The sequence below is a fragment of the Penicillium brevicompactum genome (assembly GCF_028827555.1).
Source record: "Penicillium brevicompactum strain IBT 35665 chromosome Unknown utg000001l_segment0_segment0, whole genome shotgun sequence".
Taxonomy (NCBI): Eukaryota; Fungi; Ascomycota; class Eurotiomycetes; order Eurotiales; family Aspergillaceae; genus Penicillium; species Penicillium brevicompactum.
In genome coordinates, this window is record NW_026623203.1 from 2,121,738 (window position 1) to 2,135,947 (window position 14,210).

Genomic DNA, 14,210 nt, shown 5'->3' on the forward strand with positions numbered 1-14,210 from the left:
GAGTTGGGCTTCCAACTCTTATCGATAAGCCCCCTTCGTCATTCTTTTATATCCCGATCTACACAACCTTCAAAGACCATTGGTCTTTAGAATAAATCGAGATGGATACCTTCCTGACCGGGGTATGTCTCACATGCGACCTGTCAGGAACCGAGCTAATGCATGCAACAGCTTACCCGCCAGGCGATGAACTATGCTATACGGTATGTGTCCGCGTTAGCCAACCTTTGAGACACAACTGCTAAATCTTATGCAGCTCGGGAATCACAATCACTGCGAGCTATGCTATGCGCCAGTCATCTCGCCTTCTCAAAGTAATGTCGCAATCTCCGACTCAACACACCAGTGCTGACATCTATCGTGCATATAGAATGTTGAAAGCGAAGATCGCGATGAGCTACTTGCATTGCAGCAACGACTGGAAAGCAAGATCCAAGTTATTGCTCCCTCGATTGATATGATCGAATTAATGTGAGTCATATTACATTGACAACAACAGATGATCAGCAAACTCACTCTCTATTCCAGTGCTGCGCGGGGCAATACGTCATTGGAATCCGCTGTCAGTCTCACCAAGTCTCTGAGGTGGGATATCCAAGCCTTAGGGCAGCGGTTAGCCAAGGCTGCCTCCTCTGAAGAGTTGAGGCGAAAAGGGGCTAAATCATCCAAAGACCTGCCGCATGCCGCAGCAGAGCTCAAGCTCATCATCAAAGACATCAAAAAGCTGTTAGTACGAATCGAAGATGCCGTGCCACTTATGAATTTGGCTATCACTACTTCTGGTGCCAAACTTTCCACGAATCTACCAGCAACAGTTTCGCCGTCACGGCTTCTCCAGGCTAGTGCATTCCTTAACGCAGGTGACTCGCTGTACTCCATGTCCCCGTCCCAGGCCGCTCAAGTGGGGCCCACATTCACGCTATCAATGTACATGCTGTTCGCTAGCCATTTGCGACCCCATGATGAGGAATCTGTGCGGGAAGCGACATGGAAGGAAGTCATGCACAAGGCGCGTTTGAAGCTACGACGTGTTCCAATACGCTCGCTGCAGTCTCCAGATCAGCATCCAAAAGGCGGGCTTCCAGGGCCAGCTGGAGCTGATGAATATGCATACCAAGTTTTGCTGATTGAAGACCTGGACGATGGGCGCGTTCATACTTTTGACGAGAATGAACCACAGCCCTCAAGCTACGAGGGTGTACCCAGTGCAGGCATACGGGAAATCCTACCCATTCACCAGATTTCCAAGATCTTTTATGCCGATACGGGGAAGATTCTCAACATAAGTACAGAAGGAGAAACGAACAATCCGATACTTCTCTTGAAGCGAGATGTGAATGCTCTTCCTCCTCGGCGGATGATGGAAAGCGATGAGGTAGACAACTTTTCCCCGGAGGAGTCGGAAGATGAACCAGAAGACGAAGAGCAAGCCCAGCTCGACGCACAGCTGAATGGAAACGAGCATTCAACGAATGAAAGTTTCAGCTCGCTCCACCAAGACTCCATACCAGAAGAATGGCGCCTGCCATCTGGACTGGATCCCGAATGGATTGCATTTGAAGTTTTTAACGAAGACGAAACGTCTGATACAGACTCCGACACCGAAGCTGGCGATTCTTCAACAGCCGAAACTTCAATTGACCCAACACTAATCGCCAACCTATCCATAGAAGAAAAAGGCCATTCTTCGCTTTCATCACCCTCATCACCTCGTGGCAAAAAATCGACTCAATCAGCTGCCACAACAACTGTCTCGAACCCCCTCTTCAACAACGTCCGTACCTCACTCTCCCAACTTGAGACACTCCTCCGCTTGACGTCCCTGCAACAATTCCAACAACAATCCCATCTGTCTATCAGTGACGAACTCCTGAACTTCTTCTTAGAAGAATCCTCTACCACCGGTGCTGGCGGCGACGAACAACACCGCCAACGGCTCCGTTCCGATGCCCGTCGCCGTGTTGGCTGGGACCCTTACAATGAAAGCCCCGTCAAACATCGTGGTGAGGACTATCAATACGGCTGGGAGCCTGGTAGCAGCCCTTATCAACACAGCGGAGATCCCTACTCCCCCAGCGGACGCGCGCAGGGCTTCCATCTTCGTTCTAGGGAGAACACACCCGAAACTCCGGTGCGCAAGGGTTCACCCAATGTCCGTCCCAGCGGTCTACGTGGTATGACTCCGGCGTATGGCGACTCTCCTCTTTCCAAAAAGGGGTATTCAAACCTCAGAGATGAAGAGACCAGAACTGCGGAATGATGTGAATGAGTGTGGTGCACGTACAGGTGGCCATACTCGTGAGTATGTACGAAGTAGATGCAAACACGAGAACAAATGCTTCATTCTTTCGAAGTTGGCTACACAGGGTCCGAATAGGCTTCAAGTATATCATTGAAAAGCAACAATATGTTGGGTAGGTAGGGTGGGTGGAGCTAAATTGGGCAGGCCAGCAGCCAAAGCTCCGTGGTCCCGATATGTAGACAGAAGGAATGACGTGCGGATCCGTTATCAAACCTATGGAACATCGATCGCTGAAGGTAAGGCTGTGACAAAACGGGGCTGGGAATAGAAAAGGACAAGATGGGTCCGAAACGCCAAATAACAAACCGACATTCCGAAACTCCAGGCAAAACAATTCTCTAGTGAGCGGTCGAATGGCTCAACCGGCACTGTAGCAAGTAACACTCGACACGGGAAGTCATGGGTATAGACAGATGCCCCGAAAATAACACGGTCATTGGTTCCCTTGCTGATAGGTGCCAGAAGTGAGCAGAGCTATCTACTCCCAGTCCTCGTCACTGTCATCGGCCTTGGAGGCAGACTCCTTCTCCTTGGGGCTTCCGGGTGTCTTGCTAGCGGCACCGCTCACAACATCGTAGCTGGACTCGCTGTCGGCTTGGGACTGCTGGTCATTTGACCGACGGGGCTCGGCTTTCGGGGTCTCTGTGGTGGGAGCAAGAGTCTGGTTGCCAGAGCGAACCTGAGGAGTGGATGGGGATTGGGACTCGGAGTCAGAGTCGTCATCCCATCCCACCTCTTCTTCGTCTTCGGCGTTGGCGCCTGTGTGGCGAAGTGTAGTTAGTATGAAATGTAACAGGAAATTCATATTCAAAATTAAGACTTGGCATACCCTTCAGTAGTTCCTTACGCTTCTTCTCCTCAGTCTCCACGACAAGACGCAGGAAGTAGTAGCGAGTCCAAAATTGGGTGTATTCCACCTGCTCCGGCACGAGCTTCTCCATGGCCGACCGAAGCTCGGGGTACTTCTCCAGGTCGGCAGCAATTTCATCTGTCTTGCTCTCAACATTGAATTCCTTCTTGAATGCGGCCCACTCGTCACTGATGGGATCCTTGGTGAAGCTTTCGAGGTTCGAGTGGATAACGTGGAGCTGAGCCTCAAATCGTGTGGCGTGAATGACCCGCTTGCCTTCGGCGTCCTTGCTCTCGAAAAGAAGCTTGCCAGATTCGTCGGTCTCCGGAGGTACAATGCTGACAGCTTCGCGCAGCTTCTGGCTGATATTCATTCCGAATCTCATGATCGCTTCGTCTGCGGCCTCCTCGGCCTTCTCGATTTCCTTTAGCCGCCGGGCAGCTTCCGCCTTCAACCGAGAAATAAAGCTCTCTCCGTCGGCGCCAGCGCCTTCTCCCTTCTCCAGGGACTCTCCATCTGCAGATGCCTTAGGTGTGGTGGTCTCGTCACTTTGTCCTTCGCCACTGCTCGCTAGAGCAACGGTGCTGAGAGAAAGCCCCTTTGTTCGATCGGCAAGTGTGTCCTTCAGGTCTGAGAACCCCTTCACGGCTTCTTCGCTCGCAGCTGCGTACTCCTGGCGAGCGCCTTCATAGTAGGTTTCTCCCTGCTTGCGCACGTTGTCCCATAATCCTCCGATTCGGGAACCCCACGGGCTGGCGGAGAAGGCACGGAAGGTTTCTTGTAGCTCGTCATTGAGGCTGTTGGATTCTTGAGCTTTGGCTTCAGAAGGAGCTTCTTCTTTGTTAGAGAAAGCTTCCTCCTGGATATGATCATATGCAATATCCATGGTTGAGTGGGGAGTTGCGAGGGGGAGAAAAGAGGTTAAAGGCCAAGCACAGGGTTGCAGTATCTCCGCGTTCGTCCACGGCCCGACCGCCCCGCTTGTGACGATCACCAAACAAACCTTTGCTAATTTCTACTCTATGCTGTTTATGCATCTCTTAGCGTTGCTTGATTTTATTTTGTACTTTGTTTCTGATGTTTTGATATTTATTTGTACAGAAAAATGCGTCTAATATTGGTATTTGAGATACAAATTCATAAATCATGAGCCACTGACTGAACAATGCTATCCTTCAGGTAAACTGTAGGGTTCACCTACACTATCCTGACTCCCCATCCAGAAGTTGGGCATTGGAATGCTCTCCATGACGCTTGATGTTAACACTTGGCTTCGAGAGAGAACTTGTCCCCGCCATTGACCATCTCGGTCCACCGCCTGTGAAGACTCGACCTGTACCACTGATTGAGGAGCCTTGGGTCTTTGGAACGTCGTATCATCGGCTTCGTTCTCATTCTCTCGAATTGGTGAGGATTCGGGAACCATCTCTGTGGGATCTTTCGCTCCTTGGCTCTGCGATTGTGATTGCGAGAACGGCCCGGTCTGGTTTTGAACGGGCTTCGATGGACCTGGTCTCGGGATCTGGGTGTTGCCTTCAGATGGGAAAAGCTCCGCCATTCTCTGTGTATTCAAAGCTGGGATCGGTTCATGGGGAAATTGTGTAGCTGCATGCATCCTTTGATAGCAGACGGAGGCATCGGACATTGGAGGTTCGGATGGGGGAGCATCGCCCCAGTTGGGGCTTGATGGAGCCGCCGGCAGAGGAAGATCTGGTGAATCATCCTTAGGAGACGCGTTCTCAGTTTGAGTTGCATGTGAGCCTGCCTGCTCATGAATCACTTGATGTGGCTTTTTTGGAGATGGTGTCACGGAGCTTCTGCTGTGGCTTTCTTCGGGTTCGTCATAGTCAGAGTCTGCATCCGTCTCATAGACTACTGTTCTCTCCCTCTTATTCCTAGATATTTGATTGGTCACTCCGGGGAGTTCTTGGGAATCCACATCTGGTTGAGGTGCTGATGAAGAGAAATGCTCGGTATTATTCGGTGGGGGCATATTCAGATAGTCAGGCATGTCTGGTAAGTGTGTTGTTGTTCCCCACACCAAGGGTATATTTTCAAAGTCTTGTGAATCCTCCTCCGCTCTTCGATTCTGTTGAGATTCTTGTTTGATAGACTGCACGGAAGTTTCAGTTGGTTTTGACGGCTTTGTCTTCGAAGGGGAGCGAGTAGCACTCCTGAACTGTGATGATGTTATGATAGCGATGCCGGGACTTTCAGGTGTCTGGGATGAAGGTATCTCGCGCATTCGAGGTTTCTGTGGCGTCACTGGTGCTTTGGGTGCTCGTTGTGCCTGGCTCTCGGTTCCATGGCTATTCATTGGCTGTGGAATTGGGTCTCCCGTCGACAGGTCCAGCTCTTCTTCGAATGCTCTGCGGTTCCTTTTCGTGGGGGTGGTACTCTTGGCGTGTCGTAAATTGCTCAAGCTTGGAAGGGGTGTTTTTTGTTCACTTTTGACGTTGTTCTTGTGTGGTGTTGGCTGGATATATCCCATGTTCACGTCGTCGTCATCATCGGCGATGGTAATGTAACGTCGTACAAAGTCCATCTGGGTCAACGTCTTGTCGCGTTTCGTTGTTGACTTCTCCAAAGATTTTCGAATACCCTTAGAACGGCCAGTCGGCCTCGGGGTCTCACTCTTGCGCGGCCGGTGGCCTCGGTCTGTATCACTAAACGCTGAGTTCCTCCGTTTCGGTGGTCGTTCACTCGAGCCGTACTCCTGGTCTTTCGCCTTCATCTTTGCCATGCGAGTTGGACGTGTTGGAGGGGGTGGAAGATAATTTGAGTCTCTGTCGGTGCCATCGTTGGCTCTGGATGTTTCGGTGGTGTGGGTGTTCCCGCGACCCTGTTCGTGAATATACTCCAGTTGCTCATCATTCGACGCGGTAGGTTGAGTGACGAAGTCGATCTGTGTGAGCGTTGATTGGGCGCGTGGCACCGAGGCCCTTTTGCGGTTGCTTGCTAATGTTGGCTCTGGTGACCGGTTGTTCTCGGTGACCCTTGCAGTTGCTGGAAGCTGTTGGTTTGGCCTTCGTGGGGTGTGGAATTGATCTTGACGGTGTTCTGTGTTTCTAGCTCCCTGCGGTTCTTTCATCGCACAAAGGTTAAAAATATTGAAGAAGCAAAGCTCATGACGTTAGGCAACTTCGCGCGTCGACGCGTCTCCAATATCGGGTTGGTCCGTGCGTGGATTCGAGTTCTGAAGGCAACAGGTGCCGATACCACGATGATTACTCCGTACTCTTAATGCGTACGTGGGCATCACTTGGAACTTGTCTACGTGTATATATCCTTTTGAGAAAACAAAATACAATGCATCCCAGTGCTGCAAAAGAAAAAGACGAAACAAAAAAGATAATCTTAAAGACCATGTTGGTATTTTAGGAAGAGCCGAACGCGGGGGTCGAACCCGCAGCCTTAAGATTAAGAGTCTTACGCTCTACCGATTGAGCTAGCCCGGCGAAAGGCTGTTGGTTGAAAACTTCGAAAAGTTTGTGCTATATAAACCAGGACCTCTTTTCAAACAAATACTCCTCTTGTAACACACAATTCTGGGTTTATTAGAGCCAATATATCGTATTGTGGCGTCTCATAGTGCCATAAAGTGGTCGCCAACCGTTTTCCTGCACTATCCAGATCATCAACCATCGGGTTGAGGCATTAGGGCAAGCCAGTGCGGAGTACACGTGCTTAGTGTGAGAATACAAGGATTAATCCACGGATGCACTCAGGCTTTTGACACATTCGCTATCCAATACCTATGTGGTGGTTTCCAAGGTTTGATCAAGTCTAACCCTTTAAGCAGGTAGGGATGCGGTGTGGGATCTTCGTTGCGTCGAGTCATTACATATCTTTAAACTACTCCATATCGAGTTTGGAATACTCCGTGCTTATGTCGAACTCAATCTAGCCTCCCAGAGTATTTGCATGTAGGGTTCCAAGGTTTTTCATGGCAGGGGCTCATTGACCAGAACCGAAATGAACGGCGGGTTGTGGGGGAATTCACTCTTCCCTCCGACAACATTCGTTGCATTGCTCGTAATGGGAGGCGCCCAAAGAAACAACTGGGGTACTTGGGGTACTTGAACAAAGTGAATGCTTTGTCTCATTATGCGTAGTGAGTAGTGCACTTTGAATTATCACACGGTGAGGCTAAATTGTTGAAACCTGGGTTTCTTGTTGACTTTGAATATAGTACAATGATCTCCAAATAATATCCATGACTTCCGATGCAGAATAGCCACCAAAGGTGTATTGGTACATAAATCATTCTTCATCGGACACGAGCCATTCCGGAATCGCATCCTCATCATCTGGATCTTCAGAAAGTAATGATCCCTTCTCAATTTCACTGTCGGAGTCATAGTTCGGGGCTGATGGATGCGTTTGATCTTTTGATGGGGTCGGGGGCCCCGAAATGGTGACTACACTAGCAGACTTTGACCCAGCATTTGTGGATGAGTCTAATGCAATCGGATCATTGTGAGATGATCCTGGTATCTCTTCTTGTGTTTCCGAGGGTAGCTGGCGGTCTCGGGACTCTGAGCTTGTAGGGTTGTTCGGAACAACGACGAGGGAGTACTGCTGACTGTTGGTTGTCCTTGGGTTGGAGAAGTTCTGACGATATCTCGCTGGGGATATGACAGAGTGTGTAGGCCTCGGTGGCTCCGTGGGGGCTTTGACTGGTTCATGTGCCAATTTGTCATCCCCGTCATCGTCGTCAGGGAAAAATCCTCCCCCGGCATCATCGCCATGATCAGATGATACCTGCTCACTGTGTGTGTGGTCTTCTAAATATTGTTGACTTTGTGCCAATCTATCATTGCCGACGAAGCTTGGAGGTGGGCTGTTCGTTTGTTCGCCTGCTTCGGGAAAGAAACCACCACCAGAGTCTTCAACCTCCATTTCTTCTTCGATCTCCTCAATTTCCTTTTCCTCGTCGTCGCCAGCATATTCTTTGACCCTTTCTGCAATCCTGAGCTTCACCAAGAACAATCGCCACAACTGGAGAGCCTCTGCAGATCGAGCCTCAAGGGCAGCAAGTCGTCTCTCATCTTCAAGTCCCTCGATCACATCCTCCAGTGCTTCCTGATACTCAAGTGCAATAACGATGCCCCCAAGTACAGCTGTGCCGCGACGGCCCTTGAAGTCAAACCCAGTGACTGCATCAGCATAGTCAATCCCGAGTATTCGAGCAGCTTTTACCGCCTCAGGTCGCCTGATGTGAACTCCACCAGGTGGAACCATGCTGGGAACATAGATATCCAGGTTTCCGTATGCATTCTTTGGAATCCTGCCGTTGATCACGGGAGGCGGCACATATACCTGGGTCTGAGATTCCGCATACAGGGTGGTTTCAGCAGGCTCATCGTCTTCATCTTCGCTTATTCCCCCGCCTTGAGTCCGAACCGCCGGGACACGCTTGAGAGGCTGCTCGCCGACTTTCACATCTCGACCCATACGATACCACCTATCAGAACTTCGCACAACGTGAAGATCAGCACGGCGGTAGACGGGCTCTGATTTCTCACTCCTTGTAGTGGAGTTTCCCAAACTAACATGCCCAATAACTCTTTTCGGATGAATGACTTCGTTACGACGGACGTGTCGCTCAAGTGCATAGACCGGATGATCTTTGAAGTCTTGTATACTGCGGGGCATCGGCTCTGCCGCAGCTTTGGAGGTCAGTTCACTGATCTCTGCCTCGTCGCGGTCCTCGAAGAAAGGCTTTTCATATGTCTTCAAAACTTTGTCCCACCACTCTTCCCCGTGTGGTGTGTTTTCGACTCGGAGCTTTCGAGTCTTCGCGTTGTATGCTTTCACATAACGACGGGTGACATCTCGGACGGAAGCATCGTCTTCGAACCCAACCACATAGTTCATCAGGTTGTGAGGGTCACTCGCAGGCGGCTCGAATTTGGAGGGCTTCGCCAGGGATTTGGTCACGACGGGATCAATCGTTATCCATTTTTTGGTAGCTTCGTTGAACGCTTCCACCCAAAACACTGGGAAAGGCGATTCTTTGACTGCTTGGTAGGGGACTGTGAGATTGCTAGTCAGCTCAGAAAATTGATTGTTGACCACTTCTGCTTACCGGAGTGTGATTGAGGCTTTGGAGGACGCGAAGGAGCGAACTTTGGTTGCCCGATCCGCCGAGTCCTTGGGGCTGTGGGCGACGTTTCGGACTTCTGGTGCTCATCTGTTGAGGATCCAGGGTCGTCTGAAGATATTACTATGTATTGGGGCTTTGGTTTAGATGGCGTTCTGTTTTTGACGGTGCCAGAAAATGGAAGCGGTTGCAATGAGCATACGAGTCTTGCTTCTACAGCCACAGCACGCAGTAAGGCACAGAAAAGTTGTGCCCCAAAATCTCGAGAGCCCTGCATTGTTTTTGCCTGTGCTCGAAAGTCTTTTCTGGATACCAACACCTCTGCGCCCAACATGACCGATTCCTGGATAGTTGTCAGCAAGGATTCTAGTCGGCGAGGCAACTTGTCATTGATACCAGGCTCTCCTTCAAACGAGTCTCATCTTCGGCCCAGTGAGCTCTTTTCATTCCCGGCTTTGTGACCCGGAATCTACGCGCAAAGGCGTCACCAGCCTGGTTCAGACCGTCCACAAATGTGGTAGACCTGGTATAGTGCGGTTTGTGTTCATCTGGGTGCAAAAGAGTGATGACTTTCTTGGGTAGTATCTTTTTCACAAATTCCTAAAGGAACTTTAGTTGAAAGCCCCGGCCAAATTATCTGGTACATTGATACTGACCTGAAGTTCATTGTCATTACACCACAAGTTGCGCAAATGAACATGCCCAAGGAGACAAAGAAGGTGAGATTTATGCACATCTAATCGAAGTTTCCTCTCTGCGCCAGTCAAAGGTTTTCTCTTTTGAATGACTTTTCGTCGCTTCTCGGGTTCTTGTTCGAGCGTGATCTGGAGCATATCATCATCGTCTTTGGGCGCAGAAGAATCTTGAGGGAAGAAGGGTTGGGCTTGCGCTATATCGACATCTTCCCATTCAATATCTGATTCTTCTTCAGACGCAGATGAATCATAAACAGTTTGGATTTGCGGGGATTCATCATTGCTCGCTTCTGTGTCTCGGTGTGGCTGGCTCGGCGGCTGCGAATCCACAGGAATGGCCTTCAGATCACCAACCTTGCGCCTCTTAGTTGGCCGGTCTGAAGCAAATTGTCCAGGATCGCGAGCTTCGGCCTCCTCTAACATTTCTTGATAGACGTTTGGGATACGAGCATCTGTCTGATGGCCTCTCTTATTTTGGTTATCACGGGAAGCTCGAGCCCTCGTGGGGCGAGATGGATTTTGGCGCGCCATGCAGGATGGAGTCTGCGGATTAGAGGATCGTGAGCTGGCTATTCGGGGTTGTTGGCTGGTGAGGTTCTACGCGTCGCGCGTCAGCGCTAGTCTTGAGGTTCAGTACCCCGCCTCTAGTTGATGGGTGCCAGAAAGGCCCATGGAGCGCAATGGTGCACCTTTCAACTGACAAGGTTTCGACTTGCTCTTCCAAGCTGTAGACTTAGCTCCCCGTGATGTTCTGTTAATCTCCCAGGCCGTGCTCTGGAAACCTTGGCTGCGTCATTCTCGGGAAATGGTTTCTCCGTGATACACCATATAACCCGATTCGGAAGTCTGCTGCTTACATACCTTGGAGTTTTGGACTGTGATTATTCATGAGTTCCGGTTAACTTTCTCGGTCATAATATATGAGCCGTTGATTCCAAATCTTGAAAGTTGTCGGGAATACCTAGGTAAATACAGATACAGATAGAGACAGATAGAGGCAAGAGATAATAAAGAACCAACCATGCCCAGGTAATTATCAAGCTGATAATACAAATGTCCATGGATAAGAATTCAACCTTGAAACCAAGATAAAAGCAAGCTGCACTGAACACAATGACCAATTTTCGTTGGGAATTCAGAACTTCACAGTCACACCTAGGCAGCACCCGTGGACCAGATTAGATATACCAGTCATTCAAAAAAACCCTTGGAATGAAATAAGTTATCTATGTGCTAACTATACACTAGTTAAGGTTTAATTTATATCAATCGTAAATTACAAGTGCATTTGATTCAATAAGCCTCCTCGAGTTGAAATAATAGGCTCCGATTAGACTCGCGGCTTTGACGTGTATTTATATCTTCCACGACAGAACATTCCAGAGAGCCTTGATCCATGGATGCACCACCTGGGCAGGGCACTAGTGATAGTACGCCCCAAGCCCTCCAGAGCTGGAGGTTCATGGCTTTTGACATCGGAAATCACCCGAGCAGCTGTCATGGAAATTCATAGTACTATAACCAAGGAGACCCCGATCTGTATGCCCGGGGGTTTTAAAAATGATTATTTCGACTTTGTTGATAAGCAAGGGCTGCCAAGCACATAAAAACTACTATATCCTACCACAGAAAGATCATATAGCTGTTGCTATCTATACATCCAAAACTTCTGTGCTTCCCACTCGCCCAATCACCCAGAAGTATTGGAGCACATTCACCCTTTGGTTTGGCCATAATTTTCTTTCCTATCTTTTTAAGTTATCAAGGGCCTTTGGAGTATCATTGTTTGTGGTGCATCTAAGGATGTACTGTAGTAAGACGCATCTGGAATTCGGTCAAAGACTAAGAAGTGTATCTGCTGATGTCGGTGACTTTATCACAACATCGCTGGGCAGTGGTTTGTTGCAACTACAGGGTTCTAGAGGACGGACAGATTCCGACCAATGGAGCTTGCCGCTACCTCAGCCGAGATGTTTCCTTACTACAATGTCATTTAGCGTGTCCAGGCAAAAACAGAAATACAAAAACGGAGTACTGTATATGTGTTTGTGCATGGTCTTGTCATGACTCAGTGGGTACACTCGTAGTACGAAGGGGGTTGGGGATTAGACGAACTCTACGAAACCACGGTTAATACTTGCAATGACAAATACTATCCAAGATTTTCACCCTAAATACTTCAATTTCCTTACCCTAAGCACATGATTCCGCTATAAAGGTCCCTCGAACTCTTGTGATTGGCCCGCGAGGGTAATTTTCAGGCGACCTTCTCGACCTTCTCGGGCTGGCTGACCCGTGGAAAGTAGCGTACGAATCTCATTGGGCAGGGATGTAGTATTGGTGATCTTTCGCCTCAGACTAATACTAGACATGCATGATTTGCCTGCTTCTGTCAGGCGTTGTGTGGCCCTCATTGACCACAGCTGGCGCGTCCACCCAGCCAGTAAAATCCAGATCCTGGCAAGCGATGCACAATTCCAAATCTTTTCACCTTTGTTAAGCGATCAATGGGCACTACCAAGTTTTTTTTTTTTGTCCCGCTCGAAAGGTTAGAAAGTCCCAATTTTTTTGTGAACCGAACCGCGTGGGCCAGTCGATCATTTCTGTGTGTACCTCACCCCGCACTTCCACGTAGCATGAAATATTAATGAGCATCTTGGAAATGGCAGTCGGGAAGTTTAGTACGGAGTATGCACAGGTGGTATGCAGTCGCTTCCAGTTAATTCCAGTCCATGTTTGTCCTGCTTTAGCGCAATCCCAAGCTTCTGGGGGTTTAGAGTGATCAATGATTTGGATAGACGGGCTCTTCACATCCGCAGCGAATAGGCATCATTGGCATCTGCACTTCATAGGTAGTTCCTATTAGTCAAATCAATTGTTCACCTAGGTTATCACCCATGGAGTTTTATCAAGGGGGTGTTGATATATTTTTTGAAAATCCATGCGAGGCACCCACCACTTGATACACAATCCCAAGTTGGACATTGGCTAAAATTCATATAGTCGCTGACATCAAGAGTTCATGTCTTAATTTGTCAATATCGATAAGTTCTGCATGTGATGAAGAAGTAGAAAGGTTGAGCTAGATGAAGATTTTGACTACTGTCCATGTGCGGAGACTTTTTGTACAGACTACAGCATGAGACATTCGAGAACTCCAACTGAGCAAACGTCGGTGAGGTGATAATGAAGTGGATTATGTACTGGTTAACGTACCTAAAAGCACTTCCACGGGTGTAACCTGTGTGTGTACTGAGCTGTCGGGGCGACAGCAAAGTGCGGCTCGGGGAACAAGGTATCGCTGCACGGGCTAGCCTAGCCCACCTGTCATCACTGAACCCTTGGTCGCAGAGTATGATCCGAATACGGAGTTAAGACGGATAGGCGAAATCTCTGGGAATGGCCCCACTCCTCATGCCAGTACGAGTAACTCGTAGTTTCTCTCTTTGTAGCGGTCAATATAAAGATAGCACGTTGTCAATCCATACCAACCCGACTGTTGGGTTCGAACCCGGAAAGAAAAAGATCTGATCGTCAGAACCTTGTTGCTTTTTCGTGTGATGTGCCTCGAATCGGCTTGGTGCCTGCAAGCATTTGGCGGCGAGCTCAACTCCCAAAGTGAAAGCAGAGGGTTCCGAGGTCACATCTATGACTTATCAGCCACCCCAGTTGGCTTCTTGTATGAAATATTGCGTAGGAGGTGCTCCGTACAACAAATTTAGCTACAGGGTACTCCGTGCATAGACGGTAGTTTACAGGAAGCTGGCGCCCAACAAAAATACCTTGTACAAGGAACTCTCCACACCGAGAATCTCCGACGCAGAGAAACAGCCACGCGATGATTTGGTGAAAGTATGGCATGACGTTTGTCGATTCACTACGTAGGTGGTATCAGTGCCACATCACCCGTCGACATACCGAAGCAAGCGACCCGTGAGGCGAAAATAAAAAAGAAAGAGACGTCTGAGCCGGAGAGCCTCGAAATGGTTGGATATTTAGCTCCAGGGTTACCGAAAGGCTGGATCCAAAATAAGTTTCCCATTTGCTGGGTCCGGATGGATTGCTATGACTCGTCGGATTTCCAATAAAGCCCCGAGGACTTTCTATGGATGGAACCCGGCTCCATGGCAGCAACGGCGTTTGGCTTGGTACCGCTGCAGGGGTGCTGCGCCTGGGTTTCAATGCGCAAGGCGGTCCTTCTGACATGTTGTTGTCTCTTTTTTTTTTTTTTTTTCAATTTCTTCTCCCCGCTTGGTC

The 14,210-nt window shown here is 49.1% G+C and overlaps 4 protein-coding genes across 4 annotated transcripts; 1 reads left to right on the top strand and 3 right to left on the bottom strand.

Annotated features, from left to right (window-relative positions):
• Positions 1–101: 101 nt before the first annotated feature.
• On the top strand, positions 102–2,260 carry N7506_000570 (RanGTP-binding protein; the record flags this gene model as incomplete). The annotated part of the gene is made up of 5 exons (XM_056949866.1): positions 102–122; positions 172–203; positions 257–314; positions 371–471; positions 529–2,260. 5 exons carry the CDS (start codon positions 102–104, stop codon positions 2,258–2,260), a joined length of 1,944 nt encoding a protein of 647 aa, XP_056815781.1.
• Positions 2,261–2,780: 520 nt separating this feature from the next.
• On the bottom strand, positions 2,781–4,038 carry N7506_000571 (BSD domain-containing protein; the record flags this gene model as incomplete). The annotated part of the gene is made up of 2 exons (XM_056949867.1): positions 2,781–3,061; positions 3,132–4,038. 2 exons carry the CDS (start codon positions 4,036–4,038, stop codon positions 2,781–2,783), a joined length of 1,188 nt encoding a protein of 395 aa, XP_056815782.1.
• A 282-nt stretch (positions 4,039–4,320) lies between these two features.
• On the bottom strand, positions 4,321–6,243 carry N7506_000572 (uncharacterized protein; the record flags this gene model as incomplete). The annotated part of the gene is made up of 1 exon (XM_056949868.1): positions 4,321–6,243. One exon carries the CDS (start codon positions 6,241–6,243, stop codon positions 4,321–4,323), a length of 1,923 nt encoding a protein of 640 aa, XP_056815783.1.
• A 1,172-nt stretch (positions 6,244–7,415) lies between these two features.
• On the bottom strand, positions 7,416–10,484 carry N7506_000573 (uncharacterized protein; the record flags this gene model as incomplete). Its single annotated transcript, XM_056949869.1, has 4 exons — positions 7,416–9,190; positions 9,244–9,601; positions 9,655–9,858; positions 9,915–10,484. 4 exons carry the CDS (start codon positions 10,482–10,484, stop codon positions 7,416–7,418), a joined length of 2,907 nt encoding a protein of 968 aa, XP_056815784.1.
• Between the last annotated feature and the right edge of the window lie 3,726 nt (positions 10,485–14,210).